We start from the raw sequence: 23,758 nt of genomic DNA on the forward strand, positions 1-23,758 counted from the left end.
TATTCATTTGCTGAAGTGCTAATACAGAGGTCACAGAACAACTTCTGTGAGTTGGTTCTCTCATCCCACCATGTGGGTGTTCCAGGAATGGAAGTAAGAGTCTTAGGGAACAGGTACATTTACCCACTAAGCCATCTCCCCAGCTCCCAAACCAGACACTTGATATGATGGAGGAAATCAAAGTTTGTTGTTATTGCTGCTGAATAAAATACTCTAAGCATAGCACAGGACTTGAGCTAAGGGCCTTCAAGCCCAAAGTTCTTCAGAGAGGACTTCCTGCATGTCGATGTGGAACTCATCTCAGAAAAGCCAATGGTTTGAGGCCCCAGTACATTTTGATAATGAGATAATGATGCCCTTTAAGGGTCCCAAAATACCATAAGCTCTGCTCCTACCCCAAGGTCCTGCAATCTACAGCTTTGGGCTTATTTCCTCAGACTCGCTAGAGCATGTTGAGCTACAGATGTCAAGTGCAGGGACCCTAGTCCAGACCTGGGCAACCTTCTCTGGAGACCTGGCTGGGCAAATTAAAACAATTTCTAGCCTCTTAATACAAGAAGGTCACGATCAGATAAAACAAGGATGATGGCAAACCTGCTGCAAGCTGGAGTGATCAGTGCTGGATGTTCCCTGGGAGAGGGATTAGCTCGGGGTGTGAGAGGTGCCTGTGCTGGGTAAGGAGCTCCAAAAGAAGCCAGGAGGAGGGACTGATGGTCAAAAGAGAGCTCTGCCAGGAAGTGGCACACCACCTAGGAGGCTCCTGTTCCTTTCCTGCTGAATTTAGGGTTGGCAGTAAGGTGAAGACAGAAGGGTTCTGCCCTAGGTTCCTCCTGCCATTTCCAGACAGTTCTTCCGAGGGGAACAGAAAGACAAGGCTAAGGCCCTGGAGACCCTCTTACCCCCCAAGCTGTTCCAAGCTGTCCATGTGCACAAGAAGCACCTGTGAAATGGCTACTTGGGTATAGTGTTGTGACAAGAGTATTGGCTTTGCCAGTTAACCACTGTGGTGAGTTAGCTGAGTTATTAAGGTTCCTTGAGCCTTAGTTTCTATATTTGTCAAAGAGGATATTAGCATTTGGCTTGCAGGACTGTAGTAGAGAATGAGATTGTGTTTTTATAGAGTGTGCCACACATACCTGGTAATTACTAAGTACTTTTCTGGTTCATCATGTTGACAGCCTTGGAAAAGGAGGAAAAATAAACCACTTCCTCACTGCATGTAACCTTTGTCTACAGCCTTCTCCATCTTCATCTTCCTGAGAGCCTGGCTTAGGGTCCTTATTGTAAGTAGTCCTAGCACCTATATCTTCCTGCCTCATTGATATTTGATAACTAGAGACTTAGCTGTATGGTTGCTTGATTAATCTCTGTCTCCTGGAGTGACTTTTAAAAAATACATGCTTTTTAAAAGCTCTTCTTTTAGAAACTTAAATTTTCAGTGTGTGTGTGTGTGAGAGAGAGAGAGGGGGGGGCAGAGAGGGGGGAAGAAGTTTGAGGACAACATGCAGGAGTTGGTTCCCAGGGATCCAGTGTAGACTGTCAGCTTTAGCAGAAAATGCCTTTACCCACTGAACCGTCTCACTAACCCACATCTTGGCTTTCTTTATAGTTCAGTTTTCCCTTAAAAGGAATAAGTTGTGTATAGATGGATTCAATGCCTTGCACGCAAGAAAGACTGAAGAAGTGACTTGTTCATCACTATCCCCTTCATCTCACCCCACTTCCCTCTTCTTACTGTTTCCAGCAAGGATGCTTGAGGATGCTCTTTTCTGCAGCATCAGGTTTTAGTCTACAGTATTCTGCGCTGTGTTTTTCCTTCGGCTCGGCAGCCTTCTGTTCAGGAGGCTTCTTGTCATCAGAGGAGAGTTCTTCCACGTCTCTCCAGCTCTTCTGTTCAGGAGGCTTCTTGTCATCAGAGACAGAGTTCTTCCACGTCTCTCCAGCTCTTCTGTTCAGGAGACTTCTTGTCATCAGAGACAGAGTTCTTCCACGTCTCTCCAGCTCTTCTGTTCAGGAGGCTTCTTGTCATCAGAGACAGAGTTCTTCCACGTCTCTCCAGCTCTTCTGTTCAGGAGGCTTCTTGTCATCAGAGCAGAGTTCTTCCACGTCTCTCCAGCTCTTCTGTTCAGGAGGCTTCTTGTCATCAGAGACAGAGTTCTTCCACGTCTCTCCAGCTCTTCTGTTCAGGAGGCTTCTTGTCATCAGAGCAGAGTTCTTCCACGTCTCTCCAGCTCTTCTGTTCAGGAGGCTTCTTGTCATCAGAGACAGAGTTCTTCCACGTCTCTCCAGCTCTTCTGTTCAGGAGGCTTCTTGTCATCAGAGCAGAGTTCTTCCACGTCTCTCCAGCTCTTTGCAGCAGCATCACCAACAGATGGGCTGGGGTGTTCGTTCATTTCAGAATTGGACTCAGAACAGAAAAGAAGAAGGCTGAAGGAGGAGGCTCCTTGAATATATTGGGATCCTTAAACTTTTTCTTTTTGCGATACTGGAGACCAAACCCAGGACCTTGTGCATGCTAGGCAGGTGTTTTACCACTAACTTACAACCTTAGCCTTCCCATGTAGGGGGATATAGGTCCCCCATCTCTCCCCTCTCTCCCTCCCTCCCTTCTTCTTATCCCCCTCCTCTCTCTCTCTTTCTCCCTCTCTTTCCTACTTCCCTTCTCCCCTCTCTCGTCAATGTTTTGAACTCACTAATAGAACCTAGGCTGGCCTTGAGCTTGTGCTCCTCCTCATCGGATTCCCCAGCGCTGGGATTACAGGCATGTGTCCCCATTCCCAGATCCAGTTTTCACGTCTCTTTCCCAGTGACCTTTGCTATGTCTTCAGACCTTTCCTGTCTTTGGAGGACATGGCTCACACACTGGTGACAAAGCATGGGGCGTTTCTTCTTGCACTCCCCCTGGCAACTTTGCATTGTGACATTTTGCCCTTGCTTTGTAGGGTCCCTTGTCTGTGTTGCTTCTTCATCGAGAAGGCACTGAGCCCACTCCTGCCTTACAGCGCTGTCTCCACGGAACTTAGTGTGTCCTGCAGTGGTGTCATCCATAACCCCTTCTGACTTCCCGTCATGGAGCCGAGAGTCAGAGTTCCAGACAGAGCCATGGGGGTCAGCCTGTGGGATTGTGTGTGCTCTGTGGCATCTGGGGGTGGGGGGAGCCAGCCACTCTGTGTTCAGTAGCTGGCATGAGCGACTCTGCTCCCTCAGCAGTCCCAGCATCCAGGACAGCAGAGTCTGGTCACCCCCAACCCCCAAGAAACTGAAAAGGAAAACCAAGGAACAAATGTGCTACACTGGCACAGGGGCCCACCCTCTGGAAATAGGGATTTTCCTCCAGACCTGCACGGTCACTGCCCACCGCCACTGACTTCAGAACCTGTATAAGGGGTCATGGGACACCCACCATTGTCCCCTCTACCCCCTTGCTGAGGCCCACAGTCTGCAAGAGGTTAACCTCAGGTTTCTTCCTGGTTGCTTCTGATTCACTTTCCTGTCTCTGGCCGGATAGAGGTTTAGAGGTTTGGCTGGGCCCTGCTAGGCAGATCTCTAAGCCAGAGTTCCTGACCCTGCCTGTGAAACAGCAATAGCCACAATGAAGGACATCTTACCCTCTAGCATTCTACTTGGTCCCGCCCTCCAGCCATAAATCTTGAGTTACACAACATAAGACTACTCATTTCCACCAGTAGAACCCCAGCTCTGCCACATAACTGGGTGAACAGCCAGGCCCTGATGACCCAGTATGTGCCCAGCAGGTCACACTTAAGTCAGAGGTGTCTTAATAATTCTGGCACCCGGTGCCTGAGCCTCACCCTGAGATTCTGGTTGTGTTGATATAGGGCAGGGCTTGAATATCAGGATTTTGGAAACAACCCACATGATTCTGCATTAAGGCAGGGTTGAGCACCTCTCTTCTAAAACTTTCTTACACTGCCGGCAACAGGAAGGCCCCTGTTGCCTCAGTTTTGCCAAGCGGGTGGCTATTTGTGCCCACCGGGACCTTCGCTTGCTCTGGTCTGTCCTGTAGACCTCTCTCCGTGGAAGTCCACATCTTTGGGTTTCCTTCCACTTCTAGTAAGAACAGGTCTGAGGCTTTGCACACAAACTGCAGGTTCCCTCTGTGCTAGGCTTGTCCACTTTCCAGCCTGCAGCATCTACATACCTCAGCACCCCACTGGACCTGCCAATTCTCTCTCCCTTGGACAGCAGGGATCAGTGGTCCAGGAGATTCCTCCTTGCAGACCCCTTGGGCCCTTGGAAAGAGCCCAACCAGTCATTTTCCCAGGCTGGGCTGGGCTTGAGGCGGCAGGGTGGGGGGTAGTAGCCAGGCCTGAGGTTTGGCTGCTTTCTGCCCTTTTCCTATTAAACAGATATGCAGATGAACTTTGGACACCAATAATACAGAAGGTTTTAGTAACAAGACAGAAATCCTTCTCCATGCACCTTGGGAAAATCTCAGAGTGGAGGTTCACCCAGCAGTTGCTCCCCTCCCCGCTGCTGTTGCCACCCACACCCCAGAAGCAACTTTTCCCATGACTCACACGTGGCAGCTTGTGCACTTCTTTTATTATTAAATATAAAAGCAGCTTCCTATTTTTTAAATAGATATTTAAATGACCTTATATAAAATAATTCACTTCCAAGTATAAAAAAAAATGCAATCTCACAGTCTGTGAGCCGATGTTCTCTCCGGGCTCTCTTAGAGGAAAGAAGGGGTTCCCGTGCAGCGGAGGCTCCAAAGGAGGGTTTGGAGCTCCTCCTGCTCCGATGGAACCAGGTGCCCACAAAGAGCTTCTTGCAATGGGTTGGATTTGCTCTTCTGTTTTTAATAATACATGTTTAAGGTAGAGGGGTAGGAGAATGCCTTTTTTTTTCTGTGTTTTTCCTTCTATTTTAAAATATGTATTTTTCTAGCATGGAAATAGTCTGTAACTAGAAGGCTAAGTAAGCCCCACAAGAAAGTCTCCAGTGTCCTTCCCTCTGCTGTCTCAGGACAGGGTGGTGGGGCCTACGGAACACCCCTCCCACCTTGCCTGAAAGGTTACGGACCCAGTAGCCAAGGAGGGCAGGAAAGGGGGACACAGCAGCATAAAGAGACCAAGGGCAAGTGAGAGCCCTGCCACCCGTGCCCAGGCCTCAGAGCCACAGACAAGGCCTGGCCCAGGGAACAGGGTCACACAGCAGAGCTGGAAGTAGACAGCCCCTTTCTTGATTACTCTCTAGAGCTGCCTGGCTTGGCTAGAGATGGCAGGGTGGGGTGGGTGAGACTGGGAGGGTGTCCCTGCCTACCTGGGTCAAGTCTGGAGAAAAAAGGCCTGAAGAGGGTGGGGCTGGAGCATGGAGCTCAGTCCCAGGAGCTCATGACAGGACAACCTGCCCAGCTCCAGGCTGGAAGCAATGGGCACGGAGGCTGGCTGACAGGTTAGAGTGTGGACATCAACTTTAACCTTGGGCACACACATATTTTCAAGACCTATTTCCATTCAGAGCTCTGCCTGTGGCCCTTCTGCCTCTGCCTCCCCTTCCTTTCTCCCTTCCACTAGTCACTTCCCTCCTGGGAATGTCAAAGTGCAAGATGCAGAAACCTGGGCAAGGAACACAGCCCAAAGACCAGCTCTGGCTGGTAGCCCAGGCAGCTGTCCCACAGCTCCACCCCGGCAATCAAAGGCTAGGCAGGGGAAGGTCGGGGCTTAGGTGCTCCCTCAGTCGATAGATGAGGCCAGCTCAGTGCAGGAAGCTGAGGAGAGGATGAAGAGGGTGGGAGAACATTCGGACGGATGGTCGCTCATGGGGATGGATGGGACAGGCTGTTCAGCAGGCAGGTTCAGTATTCACAGTGCAATGGCTTCCTTCATGAGGGGTGCCTCTGCTGGGCAAAAGAACTCTGGCAGGGGCTGTGGGTAGGAGGAGACGAGGCTAGAGCTTGGTCCTCCTCTTGGCATCATGAGCCAGGTCAGACAGGTCCTGAGGCAGGGCTGGTCTCCCCTCCTTCCTGGCTATCAGCTGAGGGCACTTAGGCAAGTGGAGGGTGTAGACCCCTTTAAGTTGTCAGCACAAGCAGCCAAAGGCCTCCTCTTCCCGTCTTTTAGGCTGCATGCCTTTATGCCTTTACGGGAAATCGGGCAGATGCTGTCCCGCCCTGTGAATCTCAGGCTTCCCTCTTGGGAAACAGGTCCCTGCCTGTCCTTGTTGGATTCCTTGGCACCAGTGAGTCTTCTGGGCACAGGCTCTTCTGCTCCTTCTTGTGTGCCCTGGTCTCTCATGTGCCATACAGGCAGGCAGGTCCCTTGCCAACTTCTGGCTTTGAGAGGAGGGTACAGCTCCTGAGGGAAAGGGTCCTGAGCTAGCTCGCTGGCCTTCCTCAAGTGCAGAGAGCCTCCAGGGCCCACAATAAATAGTAACAGTTTAGGAGGCATCCTCCAGCCCTCTCTCAGTTAGTTGAGAGTCTAAGGGTTAAAACAGAAAGACCCCCATCAAGGCTGCTCTTGTCCAGTCTTGGTAGGCAGGAGCTCTGGTAGTAGCAGGCCACGTTTCCAGGAAGATGGCAGGAGAGGGTGGTGGTGGACATTCCCATAATGTCTCCTTCCATAAAGAGATAGTCCTGTGTGCCCAGCTGTAGAGAAGAGAAGGGAAGAAGGCTGGTCAGCAATTGCGAGTGTGGGGAGGGTCGCTGAGGACATGGGGAAGGTTTGACATTCCTGTGGGCTGTTGGCCGGCTTCAGGCAAGACTTCCTCTGGTTCTTTCCCTGGCCTTTAGGCCACCCCAGACACCACAGAGAAACCAGGCAGCTTTGCCTGGCAGCAGTCCAAGCCTCTGGCCAGACTGGCCTCACCTCCTACCTCTCCTCCTGGGGGACCAGTAACCACAAAATGAGGGAATAGGACTGGAGGAAGTCTAGGCCAAGAGGTAGAGGGGTTATTGCTTAAGCATATGGGAGCAGGGAATAAGCTCTTGAGTGTTCCTCCTGGGCCCCTCTTCAGGTAAGGCCATCATCTCACTAGTCTTAGACCAATGAACTAAGGGTGATTTCTGCCAACTCTAACAAAGAATTTCTCATCGACATCTCCACACCATTCCTCAGAGGGGGTCTGCACAGAAGATATTGGGGCAAAGGCAAATGAATAGAAAGAACTTGGGCTTGAGGGACAGAGGCTAGAGGCAATGCCAGGAAAAGGGAGGTCTCACCCTGTCAACAGACATGCTCACCCTGAGTAGCCCAGCCTCCTCCCAGATGGGATAAGGGACTTGCCTCTTATCATCCATGGGAGCCAAGGCCCTGCCCTCTCCCCACCCCGCCCCCATCTTTGTCCCCTTGCCCAGCATCCTCAGAACGCTTTGTTCCACAGCAGAAATCCCCTGGACTCCGTCCAACAGTTTGACTTCGGACCCTCTGTGGTGCCTCCCGCTAATGTCCATGCCCCACTGGTCAAGCCTTGTTGGGTAAGGAAGGAAGATGAGAGACCTACAGCCTCTGGCTCCCAGCCCATTCCCATGCTCTGGAGAGGAAACAAGGGGGAGCTATAAACTGCACATGAGCCGTGCTGGTACAGCCAGGCCACAGGCTCTGCCAGGGCCATTAAGGAAGAAGGCCAGAGAGGGCATGCCCTAGCCTGTGACCCAGCTCCCAGCTCCCTGGGGCTGAGGGCCTGAGTTTTCTGCAGCTCTGTGTCCCTCCGTCAGTCTCCTCTTCTGTGTGTTCCACTTATCTCCCCAGAGTACCGCTCAATCTGGACACATGCACTCAGTTCCCATAGGCTCCTGGAGCCTGGCATTAGGGACCAATAGATCTGGACCCATTGAGCAAAATCTTGAAATCCTGAAGTGGGAAACTTGAAATCTTGAGCAGGTCTGAGAGTTAGGAGTCAGGAAAAGGACAATCGGAGTACAGAGAGCTCAGGGCAGAGGGCAAGTCCATACAGATGGCAGGGAGGAGGAAAACTGGTGGCCCTTGATAAGGTGACACAGCATTGAGCCCCAAAGTCCCCAGCAACCTTTACTCTCTGATTCAGTTCTGACGGGCTCTGGGTCCTCCTCTGAGCTGTTCAAATGAGCCAGCTAATTCATTTCACCCATCTCTATCCACCATACTGCCAAGTGTGACCCCAGGATTCTAGATATGGGTTGCTGCTTGCCTTTATTCAAATAAATTTCCCTGGTTCTGGGCATCTGTCAGATTTCCTGTCTGGAGAAGGGGTCTAGACTCATCATCCTATGCATGGGACAGTTTGCTCACGTGTGGCAATGGGTATAACTGGAGATTTGAATGGGTCACACAACTAGTTTGTCATCCAATCAGTCAGCAAATCAACTAAGCATTCTGCCAACCAGTTATCCAGTCAGCTCACCAATGAAGAACTAGTCAGTTAACAGTTACCAGCTAGTTGGTTGAGTAGTCAAGTCAGCCAACCAGCTGACAAGGTGAGTTGACCACTTAACTGGTTAATTGGTCAGTCAGAAGGCTGGTCAGTTAGAGAAATCTAGCCGGGGTTAGTTGGTAATTCAGACTTAAATCACCAGCCGGGCAGCATTTACTGAATTTTTGACAAGGATGGAGAGTCCCTGTCTGTACTTGAGTCCAGGATGATAAATGAAGTACAGAAAAAGTGGAAGATAGTTCCTGCCCTCTAGGGGCTTACAATCTTAGTAGTGCCAAAGTGTATATATACACATGAAATATGATTTTAAAATACATAAAAACAACATCCAAATGTGTGCAAATTGATATAGTATTAGCCATATACAAAAGAGCAGAAGGGATATGAATTAAAAGAACAACTAGAGGGATGTGGAGACTTCAGGAAGGAAAGCTTCCCGATAGGCTGGTGTGGGCAGGGTTCAGAGAGGAAGAATATAGGTCACATCTTCATCAACATTGTGGGCGTGGACAACAAATGACACTCATCAATATGCAGGGAACACAACCAGGAGTTCTAAAGCGACCAAATTAGGAGTTAAACACTCTCAGTAGGCTCAGGGCATGAGCAGAAAGCAATAGGTAGTTTTGACAAAGGTGAGCATAAACTACACTTTGGCTAAAAAGGTTAAGTTGTCCGAGTATGGAATGGTGAAGGTCTGCTGGATAGAGGCTCACGGGAAATAGAACTGGGGTTTTTAATAGACCACAAGCTCAACATATGACAATATATGATGCAGCTGTTAAAACTAATGTGATCTTAATCTGCACGAGTAGAAGAGTACTGTCCAGATCAAGGAAGGCAACAGTCCCACTGTACTCTGAGCTGGGCAGACAACATCTGGAGTACTGTGTCCAGGGCTGGGCGCCACATTTTCAGAGGGACATTGACAAACGAGTGTGTCCAGGATGGTGAGGGGTCTGAAAACCATATCATATAATGAATGTTTGAAGGGCTTGGCCACACTTAACACAGAGAATTCTTAAAGGGGACATGAACCTTAAATATCAGGCCTCATGGGATGAGTGGACTGGCTGGGGAAGGGGAGAAGGGGAGAAGGGAAGGCAGCATTGCCTGCATAAGGAAGGAATCCTGGGTATGCAGGTGGAACTGACATGCAGGGAACTTGCCTGGAACTGGGAATGTGTGACCAGAAGCTGGCTGACTCCCTGTTGGGGATGCAGAGTGGGCCCTTTTAGGCTGGGACACTGGGCCAAATAACCTCTTGACAGCTCTCCCAAGACTAAATCTCTATGGCACCATGATTCTAAAACAGGAAGGCAGCAATAACCTTAGCTGGGGAGCAGGACCAGATGAGACACAGTCTGGTGAGAAGTGGATGCTGAGAAGTTCAGGGCTCAGCACCAAGCTGGGAGTACTTGTGTTTAAAGGAGCTGGCGGCCATGCAGAGGCTAATGAAAATTCCCCAGGGTGGTAAAGACCTTGTAAAAGCCTTATTAGAGGAGGAGGAGGAATGTGGTTGCTTTGGGATTGAATGTGTCAACAGCAAGATAGAAACATAAAGCAGAGGTAGCAGTAACTAGTCTCCGTGGGGGAGGGGATGCAGGAGCAAGGGGAGACCTGAGGCCTGGAAGGGAGGGGCCTAGCTAGAATGAATGAAAATGAGAGTGGGATAGAGGAGAGGAAGTCAAATGTGAGGGCCTCCTGGGAGTTGGTGGCTTCTGCAACAGGGGGAGGGTGACTGCAGATAGTTCTTTTTAAGGAATAGAGAGATGTCAAAATCAGAGCCTTACCTTGGAACCCTTTCTATACTGGCAGTTCCACCTGTCTGTCCTCATCCTGGGTCAGGGGGCTGCAGGCAGAACACAGGGCTGACGTAAGACTTTGGCAGGAGCATGGGACTGAGGGGACTTCCTAGCTTATCCCAAACCCTGCACACGGGTTCCATCTCCGTGAGATTTACAACTGCCCAACTCTATGAAGAAATCAGGAGAAAGCCCAGCTGTCGTGGAAAGAAGAGAGGCCCTTCTTTTTTGGTACCCACCCTGCTCTGCAGCTCTAGATCATTAGGGCAAGGGAGAGAAGCCCCTCCTCCAATCTAGAGGGGAAACAGGTCCCAAGACAGACATCCAGGGCCTCCTACAGCCCCACTCCAACTTCTCACCTGCCCCTCTGGTCGCCCCACAGAAGAATCCAATGTCGGAGACTCTCGATGGCTCTGGCTCTGGTGACAAGAAAGAGATATCTCATTGAGGTGCTGCCATGCCCCCAAGCATTACTGAGAGAGTTGCAAGAATTCCTCTAGCTACCCCAATGCATGCACAGCTGAGGGAGCCTCCTGGGCCTCTTGAGGATGAGTGCTCCTCCTCCTGTCCCCTCCCATGCAGAAAACAACCTAAGGGCCCCCAAGCTCCCAGAACAACATCCCTCCTCTTCCTTCCCTCTCCCACCTGGTTGTTCAGGAGTTCTCTTTTCTACATCTTTCTGTTCTCGTCCTCTCTCAATGATCTTGAGGCTGAAGACCTCTTGATTTTATTACTTACTTAAGTGTTTGTTCATTTGTTTTTGAGACAAGATCTCTCTATATAGCTCTGGCTGGCCTAGAACTTGCTATGTAGATCAGGCTGGCCTTAAACTCACAGAGATGTTCCTGCCTCTGCCTCTGGATTGCTGGGGTTAAAGGCACATGCCATCACTACATCTGGCACCTCCTGATTCTTGAAGCAACACTCCATTACCACTGTCTACCATTTGGGTTGTCATTCCCACCTCCCAGCAACTGTAGAACCTGTTGGAACCTGCCCCATAGGATGTCCCCCTCTCCTGGGGTTCTCCTTACCCTCCGCTTCCACCTGTAGAACAGGAGGCCCCCAACAGCCAGCAAGACCAGGATGATGCCCGGCACCAGCAGATGGAAGACAAACCCAGAGATCTGGGGGTCAGAGGATCCCCTAGGCAGCTTCTCATGGCCTGTGTCAGTCAAAGGAATGGAGTTAAAATGGGCCACAGGCCTGGCTGCCCCCTCACTTGCTGGTCCTCCTTCCAGCTCTGTGGGGCTCCTTCGATCCCTGGTACTTCTCTTGCCCTCAAGCTCCCCAAGGGGCTGCACAATGCCCCAAGAGTGGCTTCTGGGAAGCAGTGCCTGAGCAAAGGGGGTGGCTGGGTTGCTGAGGCCTTGGGGACCCAGTGTGGAAATGTGGGGAGATCCTGGCTCCTGGTGGTCTCCAGGCGGCATAGATGAACTGTCTGTCTTCTCAGGAGTGTGATTCTGCGTCTGGCCAGTGGGTCTCATAGTGTTCACCTCTGGCAGTGGGGTGCCTGTTTCTGCTGGCTCTTGGTCCTCTGTTGATTTATGGAGTAGAGAAGATGCTGAGAGGTCGCTGGATCTGTCCGTCTCTGCCTGGATGCTGTCTTCTACAGGCTTGGAGGGAGAAAGCTTTGCTTCCTGGGTCAAAAAACCCTCACTAGCCTCTCCAGAAGCTTCTTCTAGGACCCAGTTAGTGCCCGGTGACGAGTCGAGGATGTCTTCCACACCAGGGATAGGAGCCTCTGCAGAAGGATGAGGCTCTGAACCCTCAGTGAGTCCGTCCTCATGGTTCGGGGTCTCTGGTGACTCGAGGCTCTGGCAGGTGCTTCTGGGTGGTCGCTGCTTGGCACTGGCTAGGTCCTCTGTGCGAAGGGGCTGCTCACTGGGCAAGAGGGAATTGCCCTCTCTCCTCTGAGAATCATCCCAAGCCAAGCCAGCCAGAGGGGCCATGGAGGGGACAGGGGGCTGGTGAGGGGAGGTAGAGGCCAGGTCACTGCTAGGGGTGGCTTTAGGGTACAGGCAGTTGCAATCAGGCTTGGTCACCACATCTGAAAGAACCACAGAGAGGGGGAGAGAGAAAGATGGGGAGGAGATAGAGTCACCAGCCTCTAGCACAGCTCCCCCAGAGGGGTAAGAGGGGGTAAGGCCCTGGGGCATGGGAAGGGGACCCTCGTTTTCTAACCCAGCCCTGGGGCTGGAGAGAGGGCAAGACAGCAATAAATGATCACGACACAGAACTCAGGCAGGAGGGAGCGATATGGACAAGGAGGGAGCAGGGTATCATGGGCAGGAACCAACAGCAAGGCACAGACAAACAGAAGAGGGCTGCAGGAAGACCACAGGACAGTGTAAGCCAAGGGTAAGCAGCAGCCGGGCCAGGGGACTGAGCACAAGCTCCTGGATTAACCCAGGACACTTGGAAGCCCCCAAGACACTGGCTTCATGCACAGCCAGGAGCCAACCACCACAGCCACAGCCACAGGCAGAAGGCTGGGGCGGGAAGCAGTCAAAGTTTGGGACTTTGGGACTGAAGCACTAAGGCAGGACTTGAGTATTGTCCCGTTGCAGGACCTCAGCCCCTGCTTTGGGGAGTGAGGCTGAATGGAGGACACATGTGGTACAGGACGCAGAGATGAGGACACGCGGAGTGCACAGGTAGAGAGAGTTTGAACGATGTTCAGACTTCAAATTCAGCCTTATCCCTTGAGGGGACATCCAAGGCATCCTGGGGACTTCTGGAGCCAGGCTGTCCTGGTGTTTTGCAGCAGGGCTCCTGGAGCAAGGACCCTGACTGTCAGATGGAGCACCTGCTCTTTCCACGGAATCCCCATTTATCCAGCCAGTCTGCGGAGCCAAGGCGGGAAGCCACCATGCCTACATGGCTTTCTGAGAAAGGTCCCCTTCCCTCTCACTACCATCACAGCCACCAGCACGAGCCTTCTTGATGCTGCCACATCAAGTGAGGCAGTGAGACAGTACATGCAGGCATGAGTCAGTGTACATGCACACACATGTCAGCAAAGACATGTGCCCGGGACCCTGAGGTACATGAAGCCACGTAAGTACATAAAACACACAGAAACACAGTTAGCAGCCAGGCTGCCTCTGGGATTCCCTAGCCCCTTATCTCACCCTCCATGTAGCTGGCCCCTATGCTTACCTGGGCTGGAGCACTTAGCAAAGCTGTTGTTGCAGTTCTTGCTAAAAATATTCCAGTCCTTTTCAAGGAGAATTTTTGTTTCATTAAAGACATTCTTGATTTTCTCCAGCAGCTGGAGAGGAGTCTCATGGAAAGTTCGGACACAGGCCTAGACGAAGAGCAGAGCCCGTTAGGTAAGCCCGAGCATGGGCCTCCTCTCACTGTTACCTGTTAGATCCAGCTAACACCCATTCAAGTGCCACGTGTGTGGTAATTTACCTGGGCATCATGCAACAAACAAAAGAGAAGTGGTTCCTGGCCAAGCCGGGCACTGAGTGCAGCAGAAACTAGCACTAAACACGTTGTTACAGGAGAGTGTCCTGAGTTATCTGAAGGTGTGTAACAAAAGAGCGCTAAATGAGAGCCCAGGGAGAAGATTGCCAAAGGGACAGCTAAAGGTGAGCAAGGGAAGAGAAGGAGCTGGGGTTAGGAGGATAGACCATGCAAAGGTCCTGGGGCAGGAAAGCATGAAATGCCGAAAGACTGAAAGGCGGCTGGAGTGGCTTCAGTACTGCCACCTAGGAGGAAATTGGCAAGAGATGCAGTTGCAGAGAGTTCTGCCAAGGCCAGGGACTTGTTGACCCTGCCAGGAACTTGTAGTCTTATCTATTGAGCCAATAGGAAACTGAAAATTTGCTCAGAAGGTGGATCATGGTATATATAAGACTTGAATTTTAGAAGAATCATCTTGTTGTGGTATAGAGAACAGACCTGGGGAAGCCAGAGGAGAGGAGCTCCTTGGCTGGTGCCACGTTTTGGAGGAAGTGCCAAGGATGCCCTGGTCTGCCTACTGAGTGGTTTTTCTCTTCTGCAGTGTGTCCAGGTGCTCACATGCACTGCAGCTCTGAGAAGCCACACCCTCTTGGGTTCGTCCCACCTCAGGCCCTGTGCCAGACTGTTCCTTCTAAATACTGCAGTGCCTCAGGGTTCTGCTCTGGGCTCACCTCACCTTTCACAGCAAGCTGTGCTATGTGTGATGACAGTATCATCTACAGCCTATTTCCAGAATGCCAAGTTTCCCTTAAACTTTCTGAGCCACCTATTCAGGGAAGAACAACAGGTTTTCCAAGGCTACTATAAAGTCCTTGATTACATCACTTTGTCTTCCCAGCCTGCCTATAGCAGGCTTGTAATAAACAGTTACTAGACAAATGAATGAAAAGACCCGGGCTCAGCTTCTCCACTCAGCAGCTAGGCACTGCTTTGTTTAGATTCATCTTGTCTGTGACGTCAGGACAATACCCCAGCCTCTCCCAGGAGCTGGTATGGGAGGCCAGCTGGCTCAGTCCTGCATGTATCTTTATAAAGCTCTTTGTCTCAAACCTGACCTTATATGCTGTAAAAGAAACCAGGCATTCTCACCTGGAACCCTGACACCCCAGCTTTCTCAAAATGGAAGTGCCTGCTGGGTTGGGAGCTCAGAATCCTTTTCTGAGTGGTGAGACTGGACTTGGCTCCTTGAGCTTACACTCTGCCTTCTCCCTGAGGCACCCCCCCCACCCCAGCATGCATTGGGTGAATAGTCACCAATCCAAGAGAGTCTGAGGCCTTCTATTTCAACCACTGGTGGGGCAGCTTCTCAAAATGCAGATTCCCAGGCCTGTGGGCCCAGGGAAGTAGAGTCTCTAAGGGTGTATGCTGGGACTCTGTATTTTAATGTTGGGAAAGCATAGATTTAATGCTACATAGTAAAGAACCACCCCTTCCTCAACCAAACAGCCACTCCAGATAATCTGGTTTTCTATTCCCTTTTGGGGGCAAGTTCCTCCACCAGGTGGTCTCTATTTCCTCTCTTCCTTTTCTTCCTAATCTGCCTCCAACAGCAGTCTCCATGTTGCAAATCAAATGGAGCAATGGACCCTTTTCACCCCTCATTGTGTTTGACTTCTCAGCCTCATTTGATAAAGTGCTGGCTCCTTCCGTCTGGAAAGCCTGAGGTGCTGCCCTCCGTTTTCCTCCTACTTCAGGTGCTCTTCATTCAGGGTCCTGGACCTCTTCTCAGTTGTACAGTTCGGTGGCTCCACAATCAGCATCTATGTATCCAGCAGTCACAATCATAACCTCCTGTAGCTGTCTGTCCGTTGTGCCCCACACTAAACTGAGCTCCTCGGCCTGTGGTCATCCTAATTTTGACATCAGTGAACTCTCCAGGGACTCAAGATGAACGCATCCTGACTCACTCTTTCCCCTTCTATCCCGGAAAGCACCAGTCCTATCTGTCTGGGGGATGGTCACTGATAGTCACTTCAGTTTTCCTGCACCACTCTGATCAAGCCACCGCCATCGCTAGCTTGGTTGAGTCTCCTGCTGCTCTCCTGATCTCCATTCTTGCTCTCCATAGCCTACTCTCCAGCCCATCACCACAACAGTCTGACGTCATAAGTGACATTGTATCATTCACTAGTTTATGGTGGCTTCTTTGAGATTTAAGACAAAAAGCCCACATCTTTGACATCCTGAATGATATGCTTCCTGACTTTCCTCTCTGCCCTCCACATCCCATGCCTGGGCCATGCTGAGTCCCTTTGAATCCTTTCTGATCACCCTAGGGCTTCTGACCACCCACCAGCCGTGGCTTACTGCTCTTACTTGTGCCTGAGCTCCGAAGTTGTCTGTCTTAGCCCCTGCCTTCTCTCTTCCCCTCTGCATCCTTGTAAAGTTGGCATTCCCTCTGCACTCTGTCTCAGGTTCCTGTTGCTCTCAGCCATCTACTCAGCTCTCCCCTCCCCTGCTCTACTCTTCTCCAGTGCCGTTATCACCACCATCCATTCACATGCTTGTGTTTTAACTGTCGCAGTACCCTCCCCTCCCCTCCCCTCCCCTCCCCTCCCCTCCCCTCCCCTCCCCTCCCCTCCCCTGTGTCTTCATGATTGTGGGGATCTTTGCTTTCTTTGATCACAGCTACTTCCTGTTGTCCAGAAGAGCACTCGATACACAGTGGTCACTCGATAAGGTTTTGCTAAATGGATGAACAGTCCTTCTGGTTATATTCACAGTGCCATCCATCATTCAACAGCTGCCTACCTCACTTGACTATAAGCTTTGTAAGAGTGGGGACCAGGAATTTCTTGCTCCAAGGATATCATCAGAGTCCAGCACTGTGCCTTCTGTCTAATGAGTGCTTGGTGAAGGTGGATGGAATAAAGAAATGAATGGATGAGAGAGTAATGAGTGAGAGTCAGGCAAGGCAAGCTATGAGGGCAGGGTGGGACCTCCATAGCCTCCCTCTGCCTCTTCCCTGGTGCTCTAGCCCCAGAAGCATCCTACCTTGTTCTGCTCCTCATAATTCATGGTGAAGCAGCTCTTCAGTCTCAGAGAGAGTTCCTGGAGCCGCTCGGTGGCATTGGCATTGGGGGTGTTGTCTTTAAAGCGCATGGTGTCCTCAATTATTTCTTTCACCAGAAAAAAAGCCTTCTTAAGGTAGCAAACGTGATCATCCTGGAATACAGGAAACAGGGCTTAGGGCCTGGCTGAAGTGGCCTGGGAACCCATGCTTTCTATGAGAAGACCACCACCCTAGGCAGATGGAGGGCTGCAGTCTGCCATCCTGTGCTTGTAAGGAGGGACACACCTCCCTGGTGTGAGGATAATGACACCCTTGGCTTGTCTTTTATCTCTTGCTTTAAACCAGCCGTAACTGAGACTTGGGCTAGAGGGAAGGAAAGGTGGGTTCTGATTAGAGAGAGCTTTGGATTTCCTAAATGAGGCTTTGGTCAGGATGGATACACACAGGAAGGGTGAGTTTTAGCCTCTCTGGCCCTCAGCTTTTTCTCTTTTCCTTTCAGCTTACTTTCACAAAAGTCCTTTGCCATATAGCCCCCTCAAGTCCTCCAGAATATAGAGATACTGAGGACTTGAAGAGGCTGTATCCTCCAAGGATACAGTAGTTGGTTCAAAGACAGAAACTCCTTTTATCTCTCTGTCTCTAGTGCCTGATCCAGTAAATAGGTGCCATTGTTCAAGTGCAGGAGTAAGAAAGTGAATGACTGTGGCCCTGTGGCGATGCAGGCCATGGCGTTTTCACAGAGGTGCGTGGGTCTAGTGCATGAGAGCTCAGAGATGGAAGCAATTCTGGACAGACTGGTTGTTCTTCTTGAGGCACACAGATCTCCAGAAAGGTGTGGCACAGGGGACAGTGGGGGGCATGGAAAGGTATGACAGACATCACGAAGAACTTATGCAAAAGCTGGGAAGCAGAATGAAGCAGAGAAGGGAGGTGAGAATATGGTGTGGGTAGGGACTGGAGATTTGGATCTAGACTGCCTTGGGCTCTCTCTTGGAGCCACGGGGTTCCTGACAGAAGTGAAGGCCTTGGGGTTTCAGAGAGCTCCCCCTAGTGGTAAGACGAAGAGTGCCCTAGAATCCGGGAAGTCCCGTTAGGAAGCCCCTGAAGGACGGATGGGGAGGATGGAGGACAGCACCCTAAGGTGCTGCCAGCTTTAGCTGCACTAGGTGGCTGGTTGGTCAGGTGTGGGATAGAAAGCTAGGCTAGACTGCCTTCCTGTCTGTGGTTAGTGGATGGAGGAGTGATCTTCTTTAAAACAAAACATGGTATAACATTCCTGGGTTCAAATTAGTCCTCTATCACTTAACTAGCTATGCTCCTTAATCTCTGTGTGGGTGATAAGACATATTTGTGGACCTCAGAGTGATACTGTTAGAATTAACTGGGGAATGTGCCTAACGTTTAGCAAGCGCCTGATAGATGTCAGGTCAAAGGAAGGAATCAGCAAAGGACTTAAACTCTGGCCCCTGCCCACTGGTACTTGGCACTTGAGTGCCCAGGGCCCCTCACACTCTGATACTGTCCTGCTCTAGGTTTTCTGCTGCCTTCAGGCTGCCCCATGCGACCACCCTGGGGGCAGGCAGTGAGTGCTCACTACACACCTGGCCTTGCAAACACTTGCTACTTACCAGCTGTTCCTGGTCTACAAATTCAAAGGCAATCTGGCATGAGGTTTCCATTTGGCTGTCGATCTGTGAGACAGAACAGACCAATGATTACATGGTACCTATAGGTCAGCTCAGCTTCAGAATGGGACCCTGGTTTGGGGGTGAGTGAGGTTTTAATTTTATCTACCTCCCTAAGACAATGCTGGAAAGACAGCCACAGCTAGGGGATAGTTGTGTCTTCCAAATGTCCAGAGGGATTAAAACAAAACAAACAAACAAAACCCCTTATACTTTGATCTATAAAATCACACATCCAGTCTGTTATAAGGAAGAATTATCTTTAGGAAAATATAGGATGTAATCTTTTCTGGGAGGGGGTCAGCACCCTATCATGAAAAGAGCTCAAGCGGAGTCCAGCCAAGCTCTGGGGAGTCTGGATCTCTAGCCTCAGCTCTCCCTGGAGCAAGTTCTAAATCTCGGAGAACACCATGGCACTCATGCACCTTGGCCTGCCACGGGAGCTGCATATAAAAAAAGAGTGGTATTGAGGAGGGAGGTTGGAAACTTCAGCTCCGGGGCCAAGTTCAGGGTTCTGAGCTGACTTTACCCATTGGTGCTCCACCCTGTTGATAAATTCTTTACTGAGAGGGGCAGAGGCCATGACAACAACTGGATCCTGACTGGATGGATGGCATTTAGAATTGTTGATGGTTCGGTTGACCCTATTAGAATCAGAGCTGGGTTTCTTTATGGCCCAGATGAGCAGGACACCCCAACCCCAGGGGCAAGGGTCAGGAAGTGAAGGTAGAAGGCTGGGAGTTAGGCTGGAGCCTCCCATCTAAATTTGGGTGGGGCCCTGGTGCCAGGCTGTCAGGGGATCTGGCTATCCAGGAGCTGGATAAACCATCTGGACCCAGCAGGGAGACTGGGCTGACTTCCCAAAGGAGGCGTTCTCTGAGTCAGAGCAGGGTTACGGAGCCTTTTAGAATCCATAGTGGACATTCCTGGACTACCATTAACTCAGGCAACCAATCGGAAGCCCACCCTACCCACTGCCTATAAGGGACCCAAGGCTTCAGGGTTAGTGGGAAACCCAAGGTCCCCACCTTGAGAAGATCAGTGAGAGAAGTATCAGAATAGCGATGATCCAGATAGCTTTATTTCCTGCAAACCTTCTCTTTGACTCAGCCTTCCGGATGCTACCTCAGTTTCCTCAGTGAGGAGAAGGAATGGTCTCATACTCACCAGCTGCTGCAGGACCTGCAGGTGTCCATTCCCAATCATGTGGCTACAGTGTTCTGACACGTCCTTGGCAATGCTCCTGCTCACCAGGAGACAGACCAGCAGCAGCCGGGGGCCCAGCCATGTCTATGACAGAAGGGAGTCATGTCTCTCCAGTGCTTCTTCTCCTCAGCTACCCCCATGTCCCACAAAGGACAGAAAACAAAGCCCTATTCCCATAATACCTCACACCTCAGGATGCAGCACTCTCCAACTTAGATTTCTCATCAGCCAGGGCACCGCCTTGCTCTTCCCTTGATAATAAACCAAACACCGCCATCTTCCCCAAGAAGTCTTCCCAGGTTAACCCAGGCCAGCCCAACAACACAGAACCTTAGTGGGGGCGGGTGTTGAAACAGGGTTTCTCTGTGTAGCCTTGCCTCTCCTGGAACTCAATCTGTAGGCCAGGCTGGCTTCAAACTCACAGAGATCCACCTGCCTCTGCCTCTGCTGGGATTAAAGGTGGGTGTCACCACTGTCCAGCTCACAGAACTTTTTTTTTTTTAAACAATTTAGAAAGGCTTATTTAGTTCTGTGTTTTTGAATGTTTTACATGCATGCATGTATGCCTACCATATGCATGCTTCTTGGAATCCCCTGGAACTGGAGGTATGAATGGTTGTGAGCCACCATGTGGGCGCTGGGAATTGAACCTGGGGCCACTGCAAGAGCAGCAAGTGTTCTTAAATGCCGAGCCATCTCTCTAGCCTACAGAGAACTTCTAATGATAATACTAGTGCTGTGCCAATCTGTGTAAGTTAAGTGACTGGGAAACTCCTCGAGGGTAGGGTCTTCTGTCCTTTCAGCTTTAACGCTGAGACAAATCCCTTGTATGCTGGCTTCAGGTTTGTGGTCAAATGCTAATATTCAGACTACAAGCAGAAACATTATCCCTGGGTCCTGCCTTCCTTCCCACCTGGGTCCACAGGTCTGGCTCGACAGAGGGAAACACTGGGACCAAACTCCATTTCACTGGGAAGTCAACCCAAGTGGAGACCTCCTGGAGCCTTGGACTTGCATTTCGAGAAGAGTCCAACTGACTAATCAGAGACAGTGGTGTGTTTGACTGCTGACATCTGCCTGTCTGAGACCCATCGGGCAGTTCATCTAGTAAACAAACCCTTGCCACCGCAAAGCTCTCTCCTTTTTGTCCACACCCACCTGGCCCAGCAGTGGCTCATTCCTAGAGAAACAGGGTTGACTCCTGACACCTGACTTGGTCCTTCCTTTCTCCTTTCTTCCTTTCTCCTCCCCAAGATCCTTTCATCCCACCGGCTCCAATAGGACATCCCAGGAGATACCAGTCTGAGGCAGAGGGGCTCTTGGGCTTCCCTTCCCTGGTCTAAGACTGCCTCCCAGGAGCTCCTGAGCATCCTGGCAGCTGCTGTCCCCCAATTCGGGGAAATGCTGGCAGGGTGGAGTGATGGCTGGCACCTTCCTAGATCTGGGCTCTGCCCCAATAGTCCAGATGATGAGACAAATGCTGTAAATAGGAGCACATTGAAAAAACACAGGGAGGCTATGAACCAGTCCACAACAACACTGGTTTACATCTCAAAGCCCAAAGCCTCGTCAGTTCACACCAGGGAGGAAAAGCAGCATTGGCCAGGCAGTGAGGAGGGAAGAGGGGCTTCAGTGAGGCCTTAAAGGGTGGCAGACAGAGATGCACAGGGTCCTGGCCTGACCTCAGAGGGAGAGTGTGGAAGAAGGTGCACACAGCCATGGGATGATACTGTGCTGGGCACTGTTGGGCGATTGGAAAGTTAGCCCTGAATAGCATCCAGCTCTTTAGAACTTCACACTTAGGACCTGGAAAAGGAAACGAGTGTGCAGAAGATTACAGGCTCAAGCTGGTTGTCACCCAGGCTGCCAGCTAATGATGTGTATGGTATGCAGGAAAGGACCTGGGCATGGAGATGTTCAGGAAGACCTCAATCCTGGCACTTCAAGGCATTGATGTTTGAGGATAGCAAGGTGAAGACATTACCTCAGGGATACCTGGCTTTTGGTGGCATTTCAAGCATTCACAGAAATAATGTACAGCTACCAGATGAGAGGCTAACTTCAAAGATGACCAAAGGGGACCACTCCTTGATCTGTAACCCTAGTGCTATAAAGGGTTAATGCTCTAGCTTACATCTGGCTGGACAGGCTCTTCCTGGCTTGCTTCTTCCTCCCGCCCACTGCCTCAGCCTCTGACTATGGGAGCAGCCCTGGAAGGAAACCGCTGCAGTCTCAGAATGCTTCAAGACATCACGTTCCATTTCCCAATCAGTAAGCAGAAACCTGGCATGATTGGACCCTCCGACTGATCTTGTCTGATTCTGGCCTTCTTTCCTCTTGTTTTCCCAACTTGTTAGCCCTTCTTTTTGCTTGTTGATTCTGTTATAACTCTTCTTTCCTTCTCCTCCTAACCCCATCGCCTCCCTCAGCTGGGCCCTCCCTCCCTGTGGATCTACTTTTCTCTCTCAAACACCTGCAACTCTCTCCTGCCCATCAAATGTTATGCTCCTGCTCTCTAGACTTTTCCTCTCATTCTCCTCAGAAGCAAACCCACTTGCTGTTCATTGAAAGTGCCACCCTGCACTCCCTAGGAGCCACAGCATCATCTGCTGCCACTTTGGGGGAAACTTCTAGCAGCCCACCAGCAGCTCTGCAGCTGTGAACTCCCATTCTACTCTCCTCAGTTAGCAGCTGAGCCCAGAATAGCCCCTTCCCATTGAACCAAATTCTCCAAGAAAAGAAGATTCAGGGTTAGCTTCAGGCCATCCCTGGGGTCCCATTCCCCTCAAACAGTCACCCAAGTCCCTAACAGCTCCTGTCCATAGGCTGGAGCAAGTAGCAGCATGCCCTTCTCTTTTCTTCTGACAACAGGTTGCTCAGCACAGGTCCTGGCATTCTAAAGCTGAGTGACCCTAAATTTTCCCTACCCAGAAGGCCCACTCCCAATTAGGGCCTAGAAACATGTGCAACAGTCAAAGGAAGATGCCTACTGGGGATGATGCCACACTCGGGTCTCTGACACTCGGTACCTGGAAACCGGTTGCTCATCCTGGCAGACACTGGGCCTGTGCCAATTGCTGTGAACCTCTCTCTCCTGCCTGTGGGTGGCTCAATTTTCTCCTCCGTTCAATGGGGGTGAGCAACCTTCCCTTTACCCTGCAAAGCGCCGTAAGCCCCAGGAGCAGCTGCTGAACTACAGCGGGCCTCAACCCTAGCGCAGAAGCTGTTAGGAAGCCGGAGCCCAGGGCCGAGACGCCTGAGCGGCTGGCGTGCAGGGGCTGTCCGCTCGCTCGAGGGGCCGCGCCGAGCTGCCTGCTGCTGCAGAACTCCCGCCCTAGCCCGCCCGGGCCCCGCAGCGCGGTCGCAGCTTACCGATGAAGGGCAGCGCCCCGCGGCGCCCCGCGCGGTCATACGGGCAGCTGGGTCCCGGCCCGGCGTGTTGGCCGCCCTAGTTCGCTCGCTCCCTCGCTCACTGCTGGCTGGAGAGCCTGCGCCCCGGCGAGGGCCACGCCGCTGTCCCGGGATGCAGAAAGCAGCGGCGACACGGAGGACACCGAGGCGAACTTTCACTTTCCTCTGGCCGAGCTTCGCTGGCCAGCTCTCGGCACAGCCTTTTAAGCGCGGGCGGGCTGGCGGGGCATGTGGTTTATGGGAAATCACCCTGGCCCTCCGCCAGACACACACACACACAAACACACGCTCACACTCACAAGCACTGACACATACACCCTGGAGGCCCACTGAGCCGTCGCCTCCCTTCCCCCAAGCGGGCCGCCTGGTCGTCCCCGCTAGCTAGCTCTCTTCCCAGTCGCGCTGTGGCTGCGCTAGCTCCGCAGTCTTCAGCAAAGTAACCAGGGCTCCACCGCCCTCCCCCTCCCTTCTCGAGGTCTGGACAAGACACAGCCTTTTCTTCTGTGCTCTCCACTCATGTCAATCTCATGTGATTGCCTTCTTTCTAATGCTGGTCCCTAGGGACTTTCCCTGCAGTCCCGAAAATCCTTAAATCTGAGCAGGAAATGGACAGGGTGCATTGAGAATGACCTGAAGGGGGATGACCCAACCATGGCCTCTCTGCTGCAGCTTCATTCAACATCCTCACGGAGCCCAAGGCAGCGGGTTTGCAGGTTGGCTTGCTCCTTCCTACGCACGCAGGCACGCTTCAAGGAATCTGCTAAACATCCTGCCCCCTGGTTGTGGGG

The 23,758-nt window shown here is 51.4% G+C and overlaps 1 protein-coding gene across 2 annotated transcripts; it reads right to left on the minus strand.

Annotated features, from left to right (window-relative positions):
* Window positions 1-4,546: 4,546 nt before the first annotated feature.
* On the minus strand, window positions 4,547-23,758 carry Csf1 (colony stimulating factor 1). 2 transcript variants are annotated; one of them, XM_052729869.1, is made up of 9 exons: window positions 22,932-23,758; window positions 19,521-19,643; window positions 18,297-18,359; window positions 16,650-16,820; window positions 13,344-13,491; window positions 11,216-11,346; window positions 10,545-10,600; window positions 10,170-10,231; window positions 4,547-6,613 (listed from the first exon to the last, which is right to left on the minus strand). In XM_052729869.1, the coding sequence occupies exons 1-8, from the start codon at window positions 22,968-22,970 to the stop codon at window positions 10,183-10,185; spliced, it is 780 nt and encodes a 259-aa protein (XP_052585829.1). In that variant the 5' UTR covers window positions 22,971-23,758; the 3' UTR covers window positions 4,547-6,613; window positions 10,170-10,182. The 2 variants fall into 2 exon arrangements, with proteins under 2 accessions (XP_052585829.1, XP_052585828.1); XM_052729868.1 differs by having other exon boundaries at window positions 11,216-12,231; window positions 22,932-23,741.

The sequence above is a fragment of the Peromyscus californicus genome, unplaced genomic scaffold, assembly GCF_007827085.1.
Source record: "Peromyscus californicus insignis strain IS unplaced genomic scaffold, ASM782708v3 Scaffold_9__1_contigs__length_137607984, whole genome shotgun sequence".
Classification (NCBI taxonomy): Eukaryota; Metazoa; Chordata; class Mammalia; order Rodentia; family Cricetidae; genus Peromyscus; species Peromyscus californicus.

Coding starts and splice junctions, on each gene's coding strand:
- Csf1 (XM_052729868.1), bottom strand. CDS start 22,970: ATGACCGCGCGGGGCGCCGCGGGGCGCTGCCCTTCATCG. Junction 16,821..18,296: donor TTGTAGACCAGGAACAGCTG/GTAAGTAGCAAG, acceptor CCTGTATTCCAG/GATGATCACGTTTGCTACCT. Junction 10,232..10,544: donor TCTGTGGGGCGACCAGAGGG/GCAGGTGAGAAG, acceptor GTGTTCTGCCTG/CAGCCCCCTGACCCAGGATG.